Source organism: Myxocyprinus asiaticus, chromosome 26 (genome assembly GCF_019703515.2).
Source record: "Myxocyprinus asiaticus isolate MX2 ecotype Aquarium Trade chromosome 26, UBuf_Myxa_2, whole genome shotgun sequence".
NCBI classification, from domain to species: Eukaryota; Metazoa; Chordata; class Actinopteri; order Cypriniformes; family Catostomidae; genus Myxocyprinus; species Myxocyprinus asiaticus.
In genome coordinates this window covers 43,162,182-43,185,691 of record NC_059369.1, presented here as the reverse complement: position 1 = coordinate 43,185,691, position 23,510 = coordinate 43,162,182, and the positions used below count along the sequence as shown (strand labels likewise).

Sequence of the window (23,510 nt, the reverse complement as noted above, 5' to 3'; positions counted from 1 at the left end):
CACATTGATCAGTGATATGCGTCTCAATTGAAGAACCTTTTCACCGAGAGCGTCTTCGACGGCGATGTGAAGAACTCTTCACTGGAACACACAGGGGAGCAGAAAGTCTCTCGGAGCAGGTCCTGAGCACAGGCGACGAGTCGTCCTGTCTACGTCTCGCCAAGAAGTTCTGTCAGCTGTAAGTATATATTGACGGCGAAGCAGAAAGGGTTCCAAGACAAAGTTTGCAGTCTTGAAGGAAGAAAATTCTGAAGAAATGGTGACTGAGCACCCGCTTATATAGGCCAACTGCGCACCTGAATGGACGGGGCTCAGACACCATTGCCAATAAGAGGATTGTCATGATTTTATAAGGGTTTCAACAAGGTCGTCTAGAAGGACTTCCCCATAGTGCTTACGGCAATGTCAAGTGAACTGAATCGATAGGGAACTAGGATGAATAATATTTATGTTAATTGTAACAGTATGTCTGAATATATTTGCTTCACTTAGTCAAGAATTTCTTACCAATCTCTTTAGCACTGACAGCGTCAGGTCGGCGTATTTCAGTGACAAATTTCGCCGCATCAAGGCGGATTTCAATGACGTTATTAAGCAGAGCAAAGACTGGTGCCAACGGGAAGGAAGCCACAAAGAGCGTGACAAATCCATACTGAATAACTGCAGACATATAAATACACATACCTAAATTAGGCATGTTCTTGATGAAACCCAATTCCTCAAAGTCATTGCATGCCTTTTTAAACACCTAACCTCACTGAACTGAAAACCAATAATTGTCTGTATAAAGCAGGGGGTAAGCAAGCTTTCTGACATGAAGAGGGTTCATACTGTTTCAAGATTTTCCAGGACATTTCATGAGACCAAAACATGTGATATTAAAGAAATAACACCTTTGAGGTCATGTGAAATCATACTCATTAATCTATTATGGTTAGTGGCTTGCAGATCACAATGTGAGGTTAAAACTGTGTAACCTTAACTTTCCCTTACAAAAATTAACCATGGTTACTTAAGTAACCATAGTATCACCCTGGTATTTTATAGTAAAATCCTAGTGACTACAAAATTAAACATTGTTTCTATATTAACAGAATATTACTGTAGTAACACTATGGTTAATTGCATTAAAACTATGGCTTCCGCTAAAGAATATGGTTACAACAATATTACTATGTAAAACGTCATGGTTACTTGCATAAACTCCGTTCCCTGATGGAGGGAACAAGATGTTGTGTCGATGTAGTGACACTAGGGGTCACTCTTTGGAGCCCGAGACACCTCTGGTTTTTGATAAAAGGCCAATGAAAATTGGCGAGTGGTATTTGCATGCCACTCCCCTAAACATACAGGTATAAAAGGAGCTGGTATGTAACCACTCATTCAGGTTTTATGCTGAGGAGCCGAGACAAGGTCCGGCCATTTCAGCGGGAAGTTCAGCGTTGTGGCAGGAGGGACAAAATGTCTCATTCCCTCCATCAAGGAACGGAGGTTACGCAAGTAACCATGATGTTCTCTATCTGTCACTCACTTGACGTTGTGTCGATGTAGTGACACTAGGGGTCCCTATACAAAATGCTGCAACTGGCTGAACTGTGTTACATGAACTGGCGGTGTGTGATGGGCAGACAACTGTGTGCCTCGTAGCCAGCGCACCAGGCCGACACGTAACCCCCCCAACATACTTATGAGTGTCGAACGGCCCTTTGGGGACAAGTTGACTACCCAAAAGATAGAGACAGGCTAGCCCAGTCGTGGCCTCTTTTCCCCTTCTTTTTTTTCCACTCCCTAAAAAAAAGGGGATTATCTGACTGGGCCGACCAGGTCTAGTCGGGGGGTGTCCCTCTCAAGGGGAGGACACTGCGGGGACCACACCTCGCCCAGAGAGTGGGGGGATATTTAAGTGGAAAATACGTCACATGGTCTTGCCGATCATGTGGAGCAGTCTCATGGTAGGTCCTACCCAATGGGGGAGGAGTTACTACAAATATGGAGACTGTGGCAGAGGGGCCTCTGCCTAAGGAAGACGCAGTTTGCCAACAGGGAAACAAATTTGTGGAAGATATACATTGCATGGGGTTGCCTACAGGGAACTGCCACATGCAGAGCACCTACCCCAGAACAGGGCTTTTAGTTAGCACATGTACTGGACTGGCAGAGAGTCTCTCTGAAAACTCGACTGCCACAGGGCTCGGAGGAAGTCAACCAGGGAACATAGTTTGTGAACACTACTGGGAGTTAATGGCACACGTCTTCAGCTCAGAGGAGGTAAAAGGTGCTATGTGCAAGCGATATACCCTGCCGGCTATCCCGGGCTTATCCGCTTGTATTGCTTGCCACTACCTGGGACGAATCCGGTTCCTCCCAGAGGTTGTAGAACCTCGCAAAGGTGTTGGGTGTTGCCCAGCCCGCTGCTCTGCAAATGTCTGTTAGAGAGGCACCCCTGGCCAGGGCCCAGGATGCCGCTACACCTCTGGTAGAATGGGCTTGTAGCCCTACCGGGGGCAGCACATCCTGGGCGTGATATGCCATAGCTATGGCGTCAATGAGCCAGTGGGCAATACTCTGCTTGGAGTCAGCGCTTCCTTTCCGCTGTGCACCAAAGCAGACAAAGAGCTGCTCAGAGATCCTAAAGCTCTGCGTGCAATCCAAATAGATGCGTACAGCACGCACCGGACACAGCAACCACAGGGCTGGGTCTACCTCCTCCTAGGGCAGCGCTCGCAGGTTCACCACCTGGTCCCTAAAAGGGGTCGTGGGAACCTTGGACACATAGCCCGGTCGGGGTCTTAAGATCACGTGAGAGTAGCCCGGACCGAATGCTTGCGGGTCTCCTACCCTCTTGATGGAAGTGAGCGCAGTCAGGAGGGCAGACTTCAAGGAGAGTGCCTGAAGCTCAGCTGACTGCAAAGGCTCAAAGGGGGCTCTCTGTAGACCCTGAAGAACTACAGAGAGGTCCCATGAGGAAACGAGGCACGGACTGGATGGGTTCAGCCTCCTGGTGCCTCTCAGGAACCTGATGATCAGGTCATGCTTCCCTAAGGACTTACCGTCCACTGTGTCGTGGTGTGCTGCTATAGCGGCTATGTACACCTTCAGGGTGGAAGGGGACAGCCACCCTTCCAACCTCTCCTTCAGGAAGGAAAGCACCAATCCGTCTGCGCATCTCTGGGGGCCTTCCCATCGGGAAGGCTGTCGTGAGGAGCGTGAGGTCCGAGAACCATGTGTGGGTGGGCCAGTAGGGTGCTACCAGGATGACCTGTTCCTCATCCTCCCTGACCTTGCACAGTGTCTGTACAAGTAGGCTTACTGGGGGAAACACATATTTGCACAGTCCAGGGGGCCAGCCGTGTGCCAGCACGTCTATACCGAGAGATGCCTCGGTCAGGGCGTACCAGAGCGGGCAGTGGGAGGATTCTTGGGAGGCTAACAGATCTACCTGTGTCTGTCCGAATCGACTCCAAATCAGCTGGACCACCTGAGGGTGGAGTCTCCACTCTCCCCTGAGGGTAACCTGCCGTGACAGCGCATCTGCTGCAGTTTTGAGGTCACCCGGGATGTGAGTGGCTCGCAGCGACTTGAGGTGCTGCTGACTCCAGAGGAGGAGACGGCAGGCGAGTTGTGACATACAACGAGAGCGCAGAACGCCTTGGCGGTTGACATATGCTACCGTTGCTGTGTTGTCTGTCCGAAATAACACATACTTGCCCTGGATCAATGGCCGGAACCTCCGCAGAGCGAGCAGAACTGCCATCAACTTGAGGCAGTTGATGTGCCAACGCAGCCGTGTGCCCGTCCAAAAGGCGGCGGCTGCATGCCCATTGCAAACGGCGCACCAGCCCATCTTGGAGGCATCTGTCGTGACCAAGACATGCCTGGAGACCTGCTCTAGGGGAATGCCTGCCCATAGAAACGTGAGGTCGGTCCAAGGGCTGAAGAGGTGGTGACAGACCGGCGTGATAACCACGCGATGTGTCCCGTGGCACCATGCCCATCTCAGGACTGGAGTCTGAAGCCAGTGCTGAAGCGGTCTCATATGCATCAACCTGAACGGAGTGGCCACCGCTGAGGATGCCATATTCCCCAGGAGCCTCTGAAAAAATTTCAGTGGAACCGCTGTTTTCTGTTTGAACGGCTTCAAACAGGTCAGCACCGACTGTGCGCGCTCGTTCATGAGGTGCGCCGTCAATGAGACTGAGTCCAACTCCAAACCGAGAAAAGAGATGCTCTGAACCGGGAGGAGCTTGCTCTTTTCCCAGTTGACCCGAAGCCCTAGTCAGCTGAGGTGCGAGAGCACCAGGTCCCTGTGTGCACACAACACATCCCGAGAGTGAGCTGGGATTAGCCAACCGTCGGGATAGTTGAGGATGCGAATGCCAACTTCCCTTAGCGGGGCAAGGGCTGCCTCTGCGACCTTCGTGAAGATGTGAGGGGACAAGGACAGGCCGAAAGGGAGGACCTTGTACTGATTACGCCTGACCCTCGAATGCAAACCGCAGGAAGGGTGTGTGTCGAGGTAGAATCGAGACGTGGAAGTACGCGTCCTTCAGGTCTACCGCCGCGAACCAATCTTGATCCCGGACACTCGCTAGAGTGCGTCTTTGCGTCAGCATCTAGGATGGGAATCTGTGTAAAACCCGGTTCAGTACTCGCAGGTCCAAGATTGGCCGCAACCCACCACCTTTTTTCGGTACAATGAAGTAGGGGCTGTAAAACCCCTTCTTCATCTCGGCCAGAAGGACAATCTCATCAGAGGTACCGGTGGGTGGGGCCTCACGGTGGGGCGGAGCCTGAGGTGCCACTCCGTGTCGTGGCCATGCTGAGTTCAGGGACATCGAAGTACTTACCTGGCTCCTTGTGACCACCCCCGGAACAGCCAGGGACGGGGGAGGAAGAGGCCTGTCCTCATGTCCCATGGAGACTGTCACATCGGGGGTGGATTTGTGCCACAGCTGGGCACTCAGGGGTGGGGAGACCGCCGGTGGAGCGCCAAACCTGCCAAATAGTGTGGTGGACGGTGGTCATGATGATGGCCATGCACACCGGATATGTGAACCATCAAGGAACCGTGCCTTGTCGGCCTCTCCCATCTCGACCAGGTTGAGCCAAAGGTGGCGCTCCTGGACCACCAAGGTGGACATCGCCCACCTGAGAGACTGCGCCGTGACCTTTGTCGTCCAGAGAGTGAGGTCGGTCAACGAGCACAGCTGCTGCATCAATCCCGGGGCGGAACTACCCTCGTGCAGTTCCTTTAGTGCCTTGGCGGACTTGCAGGAGAGCCATGGCGTGCAGGGCGGAGGCAGCTTGTCCAGCGGCACCATAGGCCTTGGCCATCAGAGACAACGTAAACCTACAGGCCTTGGATGGGAGCTTTGGGCGCCCGCACCAGGTGGCGGCGCTCTGCGGGCATAGGTGCACTGCGAGCGCCTTTATCCACCGGGGGGGATTGCCGAATAGCCCTTGGCCACCCCACCATCGAGGGTAGTGAGGGCAGGGAAGCCCATCCACGAACCCTGTCTCCGCATGAGCAGTGCCTAGACACAAAAGACAGTCATTGTGACCGTCAGAAGGCGAGAGATAACGAGCGCAACCAGGAATAACACACAAAGGTAAGGCATCTTTAAAAAGACGTGTCTTTAAAAAGACGTTCCGTGTGTACCGCTCTTTTAGAGAAATATACTCTTTTAGAGAAATATACTCTTTTATTTCTGCCGAAGCGCCCAGGGGCATTCTCTGCAGTGCGCCAGTGCAGAGGAGGGAGAAGCCGCTGAAATGCGCCGTCAGATCCAGCAGAGGTGAATGAACAGTTGTGGGAAAGTTGTGCATGACCGTTCAGCTCCGAAGAGAAAATCTGAACGAGTGGTTGCATACCAGCTCCTTTTATACTCGTATGTTCGGGGGAGTGGCATGCAAATACCACTCGCCAATTTTCATTGGCATTTTATCAAAGACCAGAGGTGTCTCGGGCTCCCAAGAGTGACCCCTAGTGACACTACATCGACACAACATCAAGTGAGTGACAGATAGGGAAACATGGTATATTGTATTCAGATCAAATCTTTCTCTCAACAATCCATCCTTCACTGTGACCAAATCACTGCGAGGAAATTAACCTTTATATACATTTTTATTCATTATTATAAATAGTATTAAAGGAAATATGAAGAGTGGAGACAGGAAACAGGATTAGAAAAAGTGGGGCAAAAGGAGGATTCTAACCCAGGTCGTCTGCACAAAAAAAGGACATCCACATTGCAAATAGTCATGGCTTTTATATGTTGATGCATATAAATAAAAAATTGTAGGGGAGTTCATTTACTCACCCATCTCCATGTATTCTGGGCTTAGACCCTCGTATGGCTCCAGATCGTAGTCCAAATCCCAACGCTGTGGTTCTCGTTTGGAATCTTTGTCGTCCTCATCTTCCGCTCCTTCTTTCTCCTCCTTATATGCGCGATACATCTTCTTCAGCTTCCTGTAAGACATAACGATGTCAGCTGGGCATCAAACATCCAGAAAAATTGCATTTCCTCCATCACTCCCTGTGCTCTGCCTAGGTAAACTTAAATGGTGTTGCAAATTCAAATTTAATTTAAGAAGAGAATTAGGGGCTTCAAATGGAAGTGCATTTTGAATAAAAGAAAATTAGCAAAGGGACTAAAGGGAAGACTTTGTGTGTGTGTGTGTGTGTGTGTGTGTATTTAACACTTACGGGATGGCAATTTCAAACACATTATTCTGAATCAGCTGCTTCCCCAGCATAATGATGCCCAGCTGAATACACACTTCAATAAGACAACCACCTGGAGAACACTGTAACACAAATACATGTGCATACAAGTGCTTAGTTAATTAATGCTGACACACTGAAAACAAAACATAAGATTGCCTTAATAAGTACCTCTTCCATACGGAAATCCTTAAAGACATAAACGTAGTCACCCGGGCGACCAGCAAACCTAAGTTAGCAGACCAGAGTTATGAGGGGAATTTTATGATAGTGATGATATACAACACTGCATAATGTACAGGCACACAAGTCAGAATTATATTTCACAGTTAAAAATGTGCTTCTGAATTGTCAAAAAGACAATGTCAATACTTATTTATTTTTTGGTTAATTAAAAAAAATTAATTAGAAATATTAAAATTCCACTTAAATAGTCATATGAAGAGAGTGTGCATATATTCTGTGTATATATATATATACATAGTATATTAGTGCTGTCAGTCGATTAAATGTTTAATTGTGATTAATCGCAAATGTTTCATAGTTAATTGTGATTAATCACAGATTTTGAAGGGCTAAAATTTTACTCTATATACTTCTTTTCACTTAATGCACTTATTTCCTTCTTAGGATAGAAAACAAAACAATATGTAACGATGTAATGGGAGCCTTCTTCACTACTGTATAAATATTCTGTAGAAATGCACTAAAATAGCACCAATTTAAGTAACATTAAACATTTCACAAAGTCTAACCCACAATGTGACAATTAAACAATACATTCTACCCTACTTGGATCAGCGTATATGCAGGTTTATGTATTATTAACTGTAAATGTGTTAATCGCAATTAAGAAAAATTAACAAGTTAAACTTTAATTAATTGCATGCATTAACGTGTTAACTTTGACAGCTCTAATAAATATATTAGATATTATAAAAATGTATTACAGTAATTATATATATAGAGAGAGAAATTGCATTACAATACCTTAAATACAGTAATTTGTTTAGATTTGTTTTTAATTCCATTCAAAAAACTTTCATAGGTTTGTATTGCGATTTTAGATTGTAAATTATCTATACTCAAAAAAGTGAAAATTATAACTATGAAGTGATATATGCAGTATATGGACACAACATATAGACTGTTGCATATAGAATATAGCATACACAACACTAAAATATACAGTACAGGATAATTCTCTCAAAACCTGTTTAGACAATGTTCTGGTCATATTTAACCCTAAAAAGGGCAAGCATATAAATGTTATAATGTACCTCTGAAAATTAATTCATTGCTTTTTTCCAACACATTATGGCCCACATAATATATTTCCATGTTGTTTTTCTAAAAATAATGCTTTTATTTTAAATGTTATAATTTGTAGAAATCATGAAAATTATTTTAAAAAGTTAAAAAGCAACTAAAATTAAAGGTAGCATCAAGTGAGTAATACCATTATGTAAATACTGTACAATTTAAATAATATATATATTTTTTTAACATTAAGGTAATGAGAATATCATAATGACCATCTTTTTTCTTGTTGCGGTAATGAGCATTGAGATGTAAAATGTGCGTACTGTAACTGTCACGAAATGAATCTCACAGCATAAAAAATCATAATGGCCCTAAAATAGGCTTCATTTTCTATATGTAAAACAGAATGTCTCATTTGTTTCATTTGATTTTGGAGTAAAATAGGAATAGGGAAGGTTTTTGTGAGAATCACCCCATAACACTACCATGTAGTCACACAACATTACATAATATTCTGTAAAAACACAAAATATATGCACACAACAATAACTGTACAATGTCTCAACACACTGGAAATAATACACAACCACAAAGTACATTTTAATGATCCAAGTGAATACTACACATCTCACAACATAATTTACATTAGTTTGAATGAATATGTGAAAGAGATGCTGTATTACCTGCCCTTAAAGAAGGCCACATAGAACACAGGTGCAAATGAATTCATGCTCTTCAGCAGAAAAGCTTTCAGAATCACATGCTCCTCAAATGTCGATTCAGTCTTTGGAATCTCTGCAAGCATTACATTAACATCATAAGCATAATTATCATCACCATTATTGCATAATGTGATCACCTATACAGTCACCCACAAATCGAGAGAACATCATTTCATAAGCCACACGTGTTCTCTTTGCTACACACACACATATATATTCACACCGAGCTCTGTAATCCAGGCCGCTATAGCTCCATAGATCTCATCCAGTACAAGAACCACCAGCAGGTTGATGATGACAGCAGTGGTTGTCACGGTAACACGCACGTTGGCCTTGGCCTCATGGTCGGGGTTCATTGACATAACAGCAAAAACAATGATTCGGTAGAGAATCACTCCAGACACGGCAGAGAATGTGACCCCAACCTGAGAGAACGAAATAAAATGGACAAACAGGCGTTTTGACACAACATAAAGAAACACAAAACCTTTTGAGTGATGTGATGCATGCTTACAGAAAGGTACTCACCATAAGGAGGATAGAGGATATGTTGATGCAGTATCCTGGCAGCCGATCTGTCCATGATAGAGACTCTGAGACAAGCTGCAAGAACAATATAATGTTACCTAATGATCACTATAACAGCTGTAAATACACAAGCTACAACAGATGAACTGATATAGACATTTTGGCCAACACTGATAACTGACATTTATTTATATGTTATGACTGATAACTGGTATTATGAACTGATATGATCTATACTGTTTTGTCAATTTTTTAAAAAACAGCATTCACAAAAAGTCTCCAATCTAGAATTTTCACATGCTTCGAGAAAAAATAAAACACTATAATGTACAATAAAAACGATTGATAGTTTTTAAGTATTTTTACTTAAGAGTATACTGTTTGAATCATAAAAAAAAATCCCTAATATTATATGTTACTAATTAGCAATCAAAAATATGGGTTTTTCAAAAATCAATGCTAATATTCAATGAACAGATATACAATACTTATATACTGTATACTTTACATTGCAGTTTTTAGCAAATGAGATGTACACACATTTAATTTTTACTCAAAATTAACTTCAAAACATTTAAAAACAGCAAATTTGCATGATCCATTGACAAAGCTGTCGATATATTTTGAACCTAATATCGGAGAAATCAGAACCAAAATTATAATATTGGCAAATGAGATGTACTCAAAGTTGCTGAAAACATTTTAATGCTTATTTTATTCAATATTTACTTTAAATTCACTCCAAAGTATTTAAAAAAACAGCAAAATGTGCATTATCCATTGGCAGAGCTGCTAGTATATTTTGAACCTAATATTAGCCAATATCAGGGCTTCTGATAAAAACAGCAACATGCATTATCCATTGATAGAACTATCAGTATTTTTAAGCAAATATCGATCAAATCAGACCCAAACTTATAATATTGGCAAAGGAGCTGTTCACAAAATTGCTGAAATCAAATGAATGCTTATTTTACACAGTATTTACTCAAAATTCACTCAAAAAATATTTAAAAACACAAAATGTGCCTTATTAGCAGTAATTTTTAACTAATATCAGCCAAATCACACCCATACTGATCATACTGGCAAATAAGATATATGCAAAATTTCTGATAATAATAATAATTAAAGCTGCAAGCAGCAATGCGGATTCCTCCTCAAAACTGCAAGTTATGTAGAAATTGACATGGTAGAGACGTGTACTTCACACATGTACACAACATTTCATTAATTTCTTATTAAACATTGCAAGAGTCTTCATATGAACTGGTGATTGATTTAAAGTATCGGTTTTATGACTAGCGGATTTGTAAAGCATTATTTTAGCATTAGCGATAAATAATAGTAAACTGTAATTCTGTCATCTTTTGACATATCAAGGTGACATTTTGCACAGTACTTAAGAGTGATGTCATCTTGAAGCCTGTTAGGTTGGAAAAAATATTAGTCAAAATGGCATTAGATTTTTTGGACATATGGATATTGAGACAATGTGGACATTTACATAAATGCGCACCTTTCAGCCATTTTGAATTGTATTCATTTTTGCTAAATATCAAATTGAAACATGTGTATCCTACACATACATATCGAGTTTCAAGTCAATTGGAGCTATGGTTCAGGAGGAGTAGATCTTTGTAGTTTTGAATTATACAGGAAAATCCATCATGGTGGACTTTATGGGTTCAAGAGTCTTTTTTGTTCCACATGAGAAATTAAGCATATATACCAGGTTTCAGACATTTTTGACTTATGGGGTGGAAATGGCATCACTTTGAAAATGGACAAATTGGGGTGTGGCCTGTAGCGCCACCTATAGGCTCACGTGGGCCATTTTTGGTGTGGTAGTTACTCGTGGCCTGTAGTATCAATGTGCCAAATCTTATTGGGCAATTTAGAGCTACAGGAATAATAATAATAATAAGAAGAAGAATACTAACAAAAACAATAGGTTTCCTCCTACCGGAGGAATCCTAATTACTATTTGTATAGCACCTTTTGCAACATAGCACAAAGTGCTTCACAAAACAAAATAAAATACACATAATAAAACACATTCACATTGTAGCAAAAGCAAGTCTGTATAAATGAGTTTTTAAACGAGACTTAAAAACAGACACAGATTCAGCAGATTTTATAACCCAGGGCAGGCTGTTCCATGATGTCAAATAAATGCTTATTGTATACAATATTTACTCAAAATTCACTCCAAAATCTTTAAAAAAAAAAAACAGCAAATGTGCTCCATTGACAGGGCTGTCGGTAAATTATGAACTTAATATCTGCCAAAACAGCCCTATACCGATAATGTTCGCAGATCCCAATATGGCCAACAGTATTAATTGTGCATCACCTACTAATTGCAGCATGCATAAAGAACATCTGACATGTTAGGAAGTAGTTACCATTATTACTAATTATTAGCTGGTAATGATGATGTCAAAATGGACAAATATTCGGACAAATAAAAAACAGTCTGGCTGACATATTGGTCTATTACTTGAAATATCAGCCAAATCAGGCCAATACTTAAAATGTATCAATATGCTAATTATGGCCAATACCAATATGGCCACTGATAGATATATCATGCATTTCTACTAACAACTACAGTAAGTGCTGAGGACACCTGACACTGAATATGAATGTACACAATCCTTGCAACAGAACCTAAAGAAAACAGTTTTTGGACTTTGAACAAACCGATAATATGAGTGGGAGTGATTTGATTGAAGTGCATGCTGAAGTTAATGCACTTACACATGCACACACATGAAACCTGTATTAAAATCATAAGCACTCTCAAGTACAAACACATACACAGTGAACATGTGTCTTTGATTAGAGGAAGGACACCACTCTAACTTGCGTGTTTTAATCCAGCTCTCACTCTAATCCTGCATAATCTTGTGTGGAATACCCAGAGAGGTAATCTGCTTTTGGTGTTGTGTGTAGTATGCGTGTACGCCAGGGATAGTGTTTGAGCACGTATGTGTGTTGTGTGTGCGCCGCAGAGGCCTGACACCACATACAAGGGCACGATGACAGTAACAAAAATCCGCAAAATCACATCAAATGAAACTGCGACCAAACTGCTCATTTCAGACGGAACAAACCATTACGGAAAAACACGGAGCCTGCAATCTGTGTAATCCATTGTCTAATTAAACAATTTGCCCGCAAGAACAAGATAAGAGAGTGCTAATGAAGAGAGACAGAGCTAGGGATGAGATAAAGAGAAAGACGAATATGGCCCAGGTGGGCAGTTGGGATCCGGCGGAGGTCATCTCCGTGCCACACCATGACTGACTGCTGAGAACAAACTACATTATCTCTGATGCCCCTCCCTCTTTGGGATAAGTTTATTAGCTTTCTCTCTCATAGTCAGACACACACAGTAAACTCTCTCAAATTATCCCCTCCTCACCGGTAGCTGTCCTCCTTTAGCAGACAGTAGCTTCTCTCTGCCTTTGTCATCTGTTCCTGCGTCCGGCTGTAACACAGATCAGAGATTAAAAGCACGGCACACACACTCTCTTTCATTCTCTCACATCTACCTGGAAACATTTCTGTGTGTCAGGACTAAAATCTCTTCTAGGTATTCTAGCCCAGTGACGTCCCTAAAAAAGTTTCAAGTATCAGTGAAAGTATTGTGAATAACACCATTCTCAAGGATAGCTCACACTGTCCAACAACAAACACTGAATTTCAGTGGTTGTTGGGTTCAAAAGAGCAGTACGTTATCCCTTTTGGTGTTTGTACATTTCCCAATGCTCTAAATCCAACAGGCAACATTAGAAGTTGGTGTTTGATGGGGCATTGTAAACTAGCATTTATCTAGTTTGAATGCAGCTAATCACAGGTGTAATGGTATTTAGCACACCTGTTTTTAATTTGCCACACCATCTCAAATGTAGGGCACATGACAAGAGATGCTAATCTTAATGGTCAAAGACATCCATCTAGCATGTTTACAATTAAACAGTGCAGATAGACGGCATGTGGCAACAGGCATGTGGCAACCTAAAGGAAACATGCTTTTTGAAGAGAGATCATAATAAACTTCAAATCTGATACTGCAGTTATTAATGTCCATATCCTAATTAAAATGAAAAACTGAAAGAAATTAGTATAGGATTTCCTTTGGAATTCCTAGCATAATTTGGAACCAATTTCAAAGGAAACTAATGGGAATTCAATAGGGATCAAATAAGATCCTAATGGATGAATGGAAATTCCTGCAGGACTGTTAAATTCTTGGAGTTCTGTTGGATATTGTGCAATCTTTATCTTAACCCTGGATAATGATTTGCTACAGGTCAATTAAATGAAGGTTAAAAAAGGAGAGAGAAAATCCTGTAATATTTCTTTTAAATTCATTTTTATATATTACAGCAGGTTTTTATCCTATTGGTAATCGTTGTGTGCTAAAAAAGTTTTGATATGTTCTCCAGCCAGGTCTCTTAAGCAACCAAATTGGCCCGGTTGCTAGGGAGGGTAGAGTCACATGGGGTAACCTCCTCGTGGTCACTATAATGTGGTTCTCGCTCTCGGTGGGGTGTGTGGTGAGTTGTGCATGGATGCTGCGGTGGATGGCGTGAATAGAATAGAAGTCTTTATTTTGGTCACACATTATACATACATTTTTGCATACATACAGTGAAATTTATTTGTTTTCACATATCCCAGCTAAGCTGGGGTCAGAGTACAGGGTCAGCCATGATACGGCACCCGTGGAGCAGATAGGGTCAAGGGCCTTGCTCAAGGGCCCAACAGTGGCATCTTGGCAGTGCTGGGGCTTGAACTCCTGACCTTCTGGTCAGTAACCCAGAGCCTTAACCCCATGAAGCCTCCACATGCACTATGACTCCTCAGTAACGTGCTCAACAAGCCACGTGATAATATGCGCGGATTGACTGTCTCAGACACGGAGGCAACTTAGATTCGTCCTCCACCACCCGGACTGAGGCGAGTCACTACGCCACCACGAGGACTTAGAGTGCATTGGGAATTGGGCATTCCAAATTGGGGAGAAAAGGGGAGAAAATTCCCCCAAAAAACTATACTACTATACTTACTATAGCAAAACTCGAATATTTAGCATGAGAAAATATCAGTAAACAGATAGACAATAATTAAATGGTGGTTCAGTCCTGCTATGACTGGAAGCTTTTTTAATTTAAGAAAAAAAACAAAAACGTTTTGATATGTTGTAATCCTATAGGAAAACTGGCATTAGGATCCTGTAGAATTGGTTCCAAATGATGAAATTCCAGTAGGAGTTATGCCCTGCTAAAAAGACCATCTTAGACCAGCATAAATTACCATGCCTTTCCATGTTGGAATATGATGTTTAGTGCTGGTTTGGTGCTGGTCCAGCTGCTTTTCACCAGCAAAACATACAACATGATCACAAAGGAAGTTGGCATGTTGTTTCCGAGATTTCCGGTAGTCAAGTCGTTTTTATTTGTATAGCGCTTTTCACAACACACATTGTTTCAAAGCAGCTTTACAGAAAATCATGCATTAACAGAAAATGAAACTGTAATGTCTTAGAGTGATCATTGTGTAGTTTGATTAAATATGATTGTAAATTGTGTATAAAAATTAAATAATTAAATAAATAATAATTGTATATAGAACCCCTGTGAGCAAGCTGAAAACTACATAAGATGTTGGTTCCCTTGGTACCTTAGGATTGGCCACATTATGCTGACTAACTGACAAGCGTCATCTCCTATCGACATTTTTGCATCAGCTCCAGTGTGTTTACTTTCCCGTGTCGCACAACCGGAAGCACGTTGTGTCAGCAGCATGGGAGACCCGGGTACAGATCCTGCGTTGAAATCAGGAAGCTATCTTGTTTGCATAATCAGTGACAAGTGCGATTCAGAGGTTGCCTTTTCTCCCTCTAACATTACATTTTTACTCCACTGATGGTTAGGTTTAGGTATGGGGTTTGGGTTGGGTGGTACAGTTTATAAAACATGAATTCCTCTTCACTGTATTACAGCATGTACAGCTGAAAACAACTCGTTTCATAACTCGCTTTTGGTGCCCCGCTGTGGTCAATACACTCTGAAAATGGAGCTCATACGTGAGCCCACTGCCCAACAACTTGGGCCACTGGGGGCAGTGTTTCGAATTTGTTGATTGTGGTGTTTCGAATATATTGATTGTGGGGACAGTTATCCCTTCAACATGTGCTAACCTCACGGCTTTTGCTGTTGTGCACTGTCTCTGTGTTTATATCCGCATTTCCCACTGAACGCGTTTGAATGCGCTGTATTATATGGAATAGTCTTTCTGTGGGTACCCCCTCCAGTCCTGGCTCACCTCAAGCACGGGCCTGGGACAAAAGGTCCAGTTGTCCCCCCTTATCAGCGGCCCTGACTGTAAGTATCCCCATAGCACCATCAGTAAGTCTCAAGTACCCCTTAATCGACACAAAACCAAAGATGTGTACCAAAGACTATACATTATATAATTAACATTAATATTAATATTTTAATATACCTAATGTTCAAATTAGCAATTAATGCTGTTGATTATACAGGAGAACTTTAAACCTTATACATCTCAAAATATTGATTTTAAAAAGTTTATTTTATCATTAGTTTTTAATCATTTTGGTCATTTTGGTAGACATTATAGGCCTATATGCATAGTTTGTACTATTAACAAGTATTTTCATTGATATGTAAAAACAAGTGCTAAAACGGTACTGTCTCTTTAAGAATACCAACAGTTCTGCGTTTTGGGTTGGCACACGGCTTCTTTATTATAATTAAATGTTTATTTTTTGTTTTCGATCAATAACTAAAATGTAAAGAACAAAACATTTATTAAAGGGGACGTTATCAGTGACAAATGGTTTGGTGGATCTCATCTTTGGACACGCATTAAACGGTACAGTCAAACCAAACTTTTACTCTCATATTAAAAGATAGATCTTGGGATTTTAAGAATAGAGATTGTTCATATGAAGATCGTGTTTAATCTGAAAATCTGTAGTTACCCAGCCCTAATCCCTATTATTTTTACACCTCCTTACGTACCCCCTAGGGCAGGGGTCGGCAACCTTTTTGACATGGAGTGGCATTTTTTATTTTCCTGGTCAATGGCTGTGCCGACACCCCAACTCCCCCTCCCCTGAATCAAAGCGGGCACGTTTAATGGCACGATTATCCAAAAGTGATGCGCTGTCGGCTCGTGATGCGCAAATGGCTTGCACGCACTGTACAAGCCTGTTGGGTATACTGCAGTCTCGTCACATTTTAACTTTTTGTTTAGCCTCCCATTCAGCTCAGTACCTCTCTCGCCATTGCTGCCATGCCAGTGAGTACCTCTCCGCGTGCCAGTGCTGGCATGCATGCCATAGGTTGCCGACCCCTGCCCTAGGGTATGCATAACCCCAGTTGGGAATCATTAGGTTAGGGTATATTGTGTTTTTGTTTCCATCCACTAAAATCAAAGCTGCTATTTGTTACATATTAGTACAATTTACCTCTTCCTTCTTCTTATTCTTTGCCTTCTTCTGCTGTTTCTTATGAAGAAAGTCCTCATATGCTGGCCGCAGCTCATTCTGAGATAAAAAGAAAATTCACAATAATAAGTTCTCTCCCTCTCCTCATACATACACATGCATCAAGCTCTATGATCTAAGACATACATGTATACTGTAGATGTCAACAAGAACCAAAAGTAAAAGCAATTTGAGGATGACAACAGACAAACACACACACAAACTTATGCTGAAGCAAAACTGTCTCCATAGAAACAGGATTCACATGCACAAATACAAATAATTGTCTTGCTTTCACATACAATCAGTTTCTTTTCTCGAGGCAAGGACGCTCAAAAATTATGAAGATTACGAAGTGTGCGTTGGCTGATTTGGTAGTTCATTAAAAAACCCATAACCCGCTGGGCTTGTCTGGTGAATATGCAAACACATTTAAGATGAGTGCTGTAGACCGAATCAGTTCTCCATCCAAACAATGAAGATTTCATACAATGACAGGATTTTGTTCAATACTGTGGGGTATATTATGCACAATGTGAAGGATAAGTAATACTGTATATTCTGATGATGTAAAATGTGTTTTCAGGTGACAGGTAGCATTATCAACTTCATAAAAAAAGTCACAAATATCTTGCAAGTGCATTGTGTTTAGGATAATGGCATCAGGGTTAATGGATGTTAATAAAATCACGGTAAAGGATCCGTTTGCACACAGGTTACTACAATGTTAATCCCCCGTAAATCTCTCCTCCACCTATGAATTCAGTGCTGGTTCATCAAACAGTGTCATCTTGGATTCAGACGCAAAACTGACCCTCCCGCTGTGCAGGAAATGGGAGGAAGTTGTGGAGTGAGAAATATGGTGTGCATTTGTGTGTGTAAGAGAGAGAGACAGCGACAGAGAGAGAAATGAAGAGAGGGAAAAAGAGAGAGAGAGAGAGAGAGTGAACAAGTCAATAATCATTTACCTCTGCTCTGTCCTATTGGTCAGCATCAAAGCAAAGAAAAATATGGTGTAAGATATGACACAAATATCTACCATTCCTGTCCAAATATGCATACTTCTAGCTACAAAGTATGCAAAAGAAGTTTGTACAATGAGTAAGATCTCTGAATACTCAGTGATTATGCTACAGTAGGCAAGCAATATTAGGATGACGTACTGCACAACATTTTTGCAAAATGATATTACGTGGTTCATTTCAAATATCATGGCAGTTCTGAGGTGAAATGTTCACTATGAGGCACTAAAAGTGTGAAAAAAATTTCTGCCAAACAGATTAGATTTTTTATGGTCAATTATCTATAGACCTTAAACCTAAAGGCTGATTTATAGTTAGGTTCCGTGTAGTGGCCAACATGGTGGTATGCATTTATAGTTCTGCGTTGGTGTGTCTGCGTCATTCTGTGAGTATACAGCCAAACTGCTTGTGTATTGAGGAAAAAAGGGTCTTCATTTCTAAAATAATTATACATTTCATAAATTAACAAAAGCAATTTCATTCATGGATTCAAAAGTATTTATTCAATTATTGTAGCATTAAAAACGAGTTCATCATATATGTTGTATTTAGGTACGTATTATTTCACCATGCTGATCGAAAATAAATCTGGCATATACTGTATGCTTGCTCTTGAGTCATTAATATAAAGTATAAAGTACAGTTGTGCTCAAAAGTTTGCATACCCTTGGAGAATTGGTAATATATGTACCATTTTTAAAGAAAACTTGAGTGAGCAGGCAAAACACATTTCTTTTATTTCTTATGGGATTCATATTCAACTGTAGGTTATAACAGAATGTCACAATCATAAAACAAAACATGGCAACAAAGAAAAAAATGAAATGACCCCTGTTCAAAAGTCTGCATACCCTTAGTTCTTAATACTGTGTTTTGCCCCCTTTAGCATCAATGACAGCGTGCAGTCTTTTGTAATAGTTGTCTATGAGGCCCTGAATTCTTGCAGGTGGTATAGCTGCCCATTCGTCTTGGCAAAATGCCTCCAGGTCATGCAAAGTCTTTGGTCGTCTTGCATGAACCGCACGTTTGAGATCTCCCCAGTGTGGCTCGATGATATTAAGGTCAGGAGACTGTGATGGCCACTCCAGAACCTTCACCTTTTTCTGCTGTAACCACTGGAGGGTCAACTTGGCCTTGTGCTTAGGGTCATTGTCGTGCTGGAAAGTCCAAGAGCGCCCCATGCGCAGCTTTCGTGCAGAAGAATGCAAATTATCTGCCAGTATTTTCTGATAACATGCTGCATTCATCTTGCCATCAATTTTCACAAGACTCCCCGTGTCTTTAGAGCTCACACACCCCCAAAACATCAGTGAGCCACCACCATGCTTCACAGTGGGGATGGTATTCTTTTCACTATAGGCCTTGTTGACCCCTCTCCAAACATAGCGCTTATGGTTGTGACCATAAAGCTTTATTTTGGTCTCGTCACTCCAAATTACAGTGTGCCAGAAGCTGTGAGGCGTGTCAAGGTGTTGTCGGGCATATTGTAACTGGGCTTTTTTGTGGCATTGGCGCAGTAAAGACTTCTTTCTGGCAACTCGACCATGCAGCTCATTTTTGTTCAAGTATCGTCGTATTGTGCTCCTTGAAACAACCACACCGTCTTTTTCCAGAGCAGCCTGTATTTCTCCTGAGGTTACCTGTGGGGTTTTCTTTGTATCCCGAACAATTCTTCTGGCAGTTGCGGCTGAAATCTTTCTTGGTCTACCTGACCTTGGCTTGGTATCAAGAGATCCCCGAATTTTCCACTTCTTAATAAGTGATTGAACAGTACTGACTGGCATTTTCAAGGCTTTGGATATCTTTTTATATCCTTTTCCATCTTTATAAAGTTCCATTACCTTGTTACGCAGGTCTTTTGACAGTTATTTTCTGCTCCCCATGGCTCAGTATCTAGCCTGCTCAGTGCATCCACGTGAGAGCTAACAAACTCATTGACTATTTATACACAGACACTAATTGCAATTTAAAAAGCCACAGGTGTGGGAAATTAACCTTTAATTGCCATTTAAACCTGTGTGTGTCACCTTGTGTGTCTGTAACAAGACCAAACATTCAAGGGTATGTAAACTTTTGATCAGGGCCATTTGGGTGATTTCTGTTATCATTATGATTTAAAAAGGAGCCAAACAACTATGTGATAATAAATGGCTTCATATGATCACTATCCTAAAATAAAAGACAGTTTTTTTTTGCATGATCAGTCATAGTTTCAAAATCAATGCCAAAATTTCACAATTTCTGCCAGGGTATGCAAACTTTTGAGCACAACTGTATAAATCTGCCTTAAACCTAACCGATAGTGTCGTGAGATGAAATGCGCTTTAGTAAAAGTGTTTAGATAAGATAGCATTGTGTGAGTTTTACTTGTGATTTCTGTGAAAGGAAGGAAAAGTCATTGTTCATTTCACCAGGAAACTGCTGCGATATGTACACAGAGCCACGTAAAAATAATTTTGAAACATTTTAGCTATAATAATGTGTTTCTATGAGACCAGGTTGCTTTCTATCCCATAAGGTCAACAGAGCTGACAAGCCGTCTGATTCAAAAAGTACAAAAAAAAAATAAATACATTTGGCTGGACAACTGTGGGTTGAGCGGCTCTTTTCAAGTGTAAGTGTTTTACATAAAATAGAAACATATGAGACAGTTGTTGAGGTATAGTAAGAGCATAGAACTAAAAAATGATGTGGATATCATAGCTCTGATAATTCTATCTGGATGTATTTGAGAAGTTCAACCAGAAATCTCTGACTTTTGATCGCAGACTTTGGTATATTGCCAAATCTGAGCACAATCCCAGACATATTTGAGATGCCTTCTGAAACTCTAAAGGAGACTCATGTGAGATTACTGGGGGGGTTTTCTCAGGAGAAAAATGTGAAGAAAGAGACATCTCCATTTGCTCTCCATTTAATCTCATTTAAATAGGATAAAGAGATCTCATTTGTGATTATACTTTCCTATGGGATACTATGAAAGTACAGGAATCCTGACGCAGCCCACGTTCACACTGTTTAATGGGCTGTTTAAATGAACTTCATTGTTGTTCATGTTACAATGACTCTCATGATCTCCATGAAGTCTTGTTTAGCCTGAAGTTCTTCATCCACTCAGCTCAATGCTTTAAGCAGAACTCAATCTTATTACTCACACATGTCCTAGTCCTATACATGCCACCCTCTATCTCCACTTATAGACATGCACGCACACACACTTCAATCTTAATTATCTGGCACTCCCAGGTGAAGGGTTCAAAACCCCCAGGAACAATGAAAGCTTGTTTTCATAAACCTATTGACCACTAAGCCAAGAACAGTCTATTTGAGACACTGTTTGATTCAAACCGAGGGGCTGTTTGTTGTATTTGTACTAGAAAGTACAGGGTACTGTGTAGCATCTAGTTTAGTAATGCTTTATGATCTATGTTCGTACGTGAGTTTTCATTGAAGTTCATAGACCGAAATCTGCAATGCTTTTGGGATGGCAGTTTATGTAGCATTTTTAAGGTGATGTCTTTTTTAAATTTTGCAATAAGCCATGAGAGGCAGTGCATTACAGTAATTTTACCACAATTGAGGCGTTTTGTTAGCCACAACATGAAGAGGAATTCTGCCGCCAAGGAATATACAATAGCTCAAACTGTTGACACTGTTGATTTATATAACAATTAGCTTCTGTCCCCTAATTTGATTGGACAATTCCAAGCGTGCTGAATTTTCTGTGTGTATCAGCTGCCGTTCACATAAGACATGTTCTTGCATCCATTGTGCTATTTTTAATGTAAACATGCTAGATCGACGTCTTTCACAGTTGTGACGCTTTTCGATTTTCAAGAGATTTGTACCATGAGTGCTTCAACTTTTACAAGCTGTGTCATGTTAAAAATGTGTCTCAGGACCTCTGTGTTCTATTCCATGGACCCTTTTTCGCAGACTGTGATCATGCGTTTCCACCTTGCATTGTAAATCTAGCAAACTTTTTTATATCTTTAATTTTTGGGAATTATTTTAATTTTAATTTTTTATATTAAATAAAAAATACATATTTGTAATTATATGTGTGTATATTAATTTTACTTTTATATGTTTTGTTATATTACCCTGGCTTTAATTTAAAAAAATAGTCACCGCTAGGGCTGCTAGGATCACCGTGACAACTGCCCCGCCGCGATAATGTGCACGTAATGGAATCAATTTATAACACCTTTTGAAAATCTGAAATACATTCATTAAAACAATAGCATATAATGAGTATAAAGAAGAATTGGATCTTTTGTTACTGTGTTGTCAATTCTTCATGCTCGTGACTGTTCATTTTCAGTTTTTTAGAGACTAGGATTTTGCGCAACATCGCACATTGTTAATGTTGTGAGTTACGCATAGCACGCAATTTGTTCAAGTTCAGCTGTACATTCGCTTTATTGCCTGTGCAGATGTAATATTATATTATATTATTATAAAAAAAGTGATTAACCCGCTGAATGCTTCAGTTTACCGATGTTCAGCTCTTTCAGCTCCCGCAGCTCAGACAGGGCAATCCTTAAAATACTATGACTGGATCATTTGTTTTATTCAAACAAGATTTTTCTTCTTCTAAAATATTGTTAGTACATTGGTAATATCTTGCAGTGTTATTCATTTATCATCATATTTTTGTCAACTATATGTTTTAAGTAGAATTGTTTTATTATCCTCATAATGCATATTTTTCCATCTCATCTTTGTTGACGGAATCAAAAACACCTCAAAAATGTTTTTGTCAATTTCATTTACGAGATTAATACTGCTTCTGAACGTGTATTCAGAGCAGCTGGAAACATCATAACCCCAGTGAGGTCTTCTCTAAAACCGGACAATGTCGTTTTTTTCCTGTTTAAATTTTTTTAAATATCTGACAATTAAAAAAGCTTCAAGTCATGGTAGGACTGAACCACCATTTAATTATTGTCTATCTGTTTACTGATATTTTCTCATGCTAAATATTCGAGTTTTGCTATAGTAAGTATAGTAGTATAGTTTTTGGGGGAATTTTCTCCACTTTTCTCTCCAATTTGGAATGCCCAATTCCCAATGCACTCTAAGTCCTCGTGGTGGCGTAGTGACTCGCCTCAATCCGGGTGGCGGAGGACGAATCTCAGTTGCCTCCACGTCTGAGACCGTCAATCTGCACATCTTATCACGTGGCTTGTTGAGTGCATTACCGCGGATACCTAGCTCATGTGGAGGCTTCACGGTAATCTCCACGGCATCCACACACAATTCACCACGTGTCCCACAGAGAGCGAGAACCACAAGGAGGTTACCCCATGTGACTCTACCCTCCCTAGCAACCGGGCCAATTTGGTTTCTTAGGAAGCCTGACTGGAGTCACTCAGCACGCCCTGGATTCAAACTTGCGACTCCAGATGTAGTAGTCAGCATCTTTACTCGCTGAGCTACCCAGGCCCCCATCCACCTTTTTAACAGGCATGCTTAGCATGTTCTTCCAATGCAGATGCTACAGACTTCCAATTCGCAGCTTGTTCCCATTACCAAGCACTGAAATATCACTAACAACAGTCAAAAACCAGTGAACAGTCTGTGTTTACTTAACGTAAATTCCTTTCTCACTAAAGGCCGCGTGTGGACATTTGGTTTCAACAGCAATCCCTGAATAGATATGTACACAATCACACACATTAAATGGTAAATTTACTGGGCTCTAGTGCTCTCTA

The 23,510-nt window shown here is 41.0% G+C and overlaps 1 protein-coding gene across 1 annotated transcript in view; it reads right to left on the bottom strand.

Moving 5' to 3' along the window:
- LOC127416725 (anoctamin-1) overlaps nucleotides 1–23,510 on the bottom strand; it is a 54,308-nt gene that overhangs the window by 7,838 nt on the left and 22,960 nt on the right. Inside the window, exons 15-23 of the mRNA XM_051656224.1 lie at nucleotides 16,754–16,831; nucleotides 12,674–12,739; nucleotides 9,244–9,318; nucleotides 8,939–9,140; nucleotides 8,677–8,788; nucleotides 6,902–6,959; nucleotides 6,713–6,813; nucleotides 6,324–6,475; nucleotides 508–660 (exon numbers count right to left, since the gene is read on the bottom strand). Coding sequence (XP_051512184.1) covers nucleotides 508–660; nucleotides 6,324–6,475; nucleotides 6,713–6,813; nucleotides 6,902–6,959; nucleotides 8,677–8,788; nucleotides 8,939–9,140; nucleotides 9,244–9,318; nucleotides 12,674–12,739; nucleotides 16,754–16,831 — 997 coding nt within the window. The remainder of the gene's footprint in view (nucleotides 1–507; nucleotides 661–6,323; nucleotides 6,476–6,712; nucleotides 6,814–6,901; nucleotides 6,960–8,676; nucleotides 8,789–8,938; nucleotides 9,141–9,243; nucleotides 9,319–12,673; nucleotides 12,740–16,753; nucleotides 16,832–23,510) is intronic.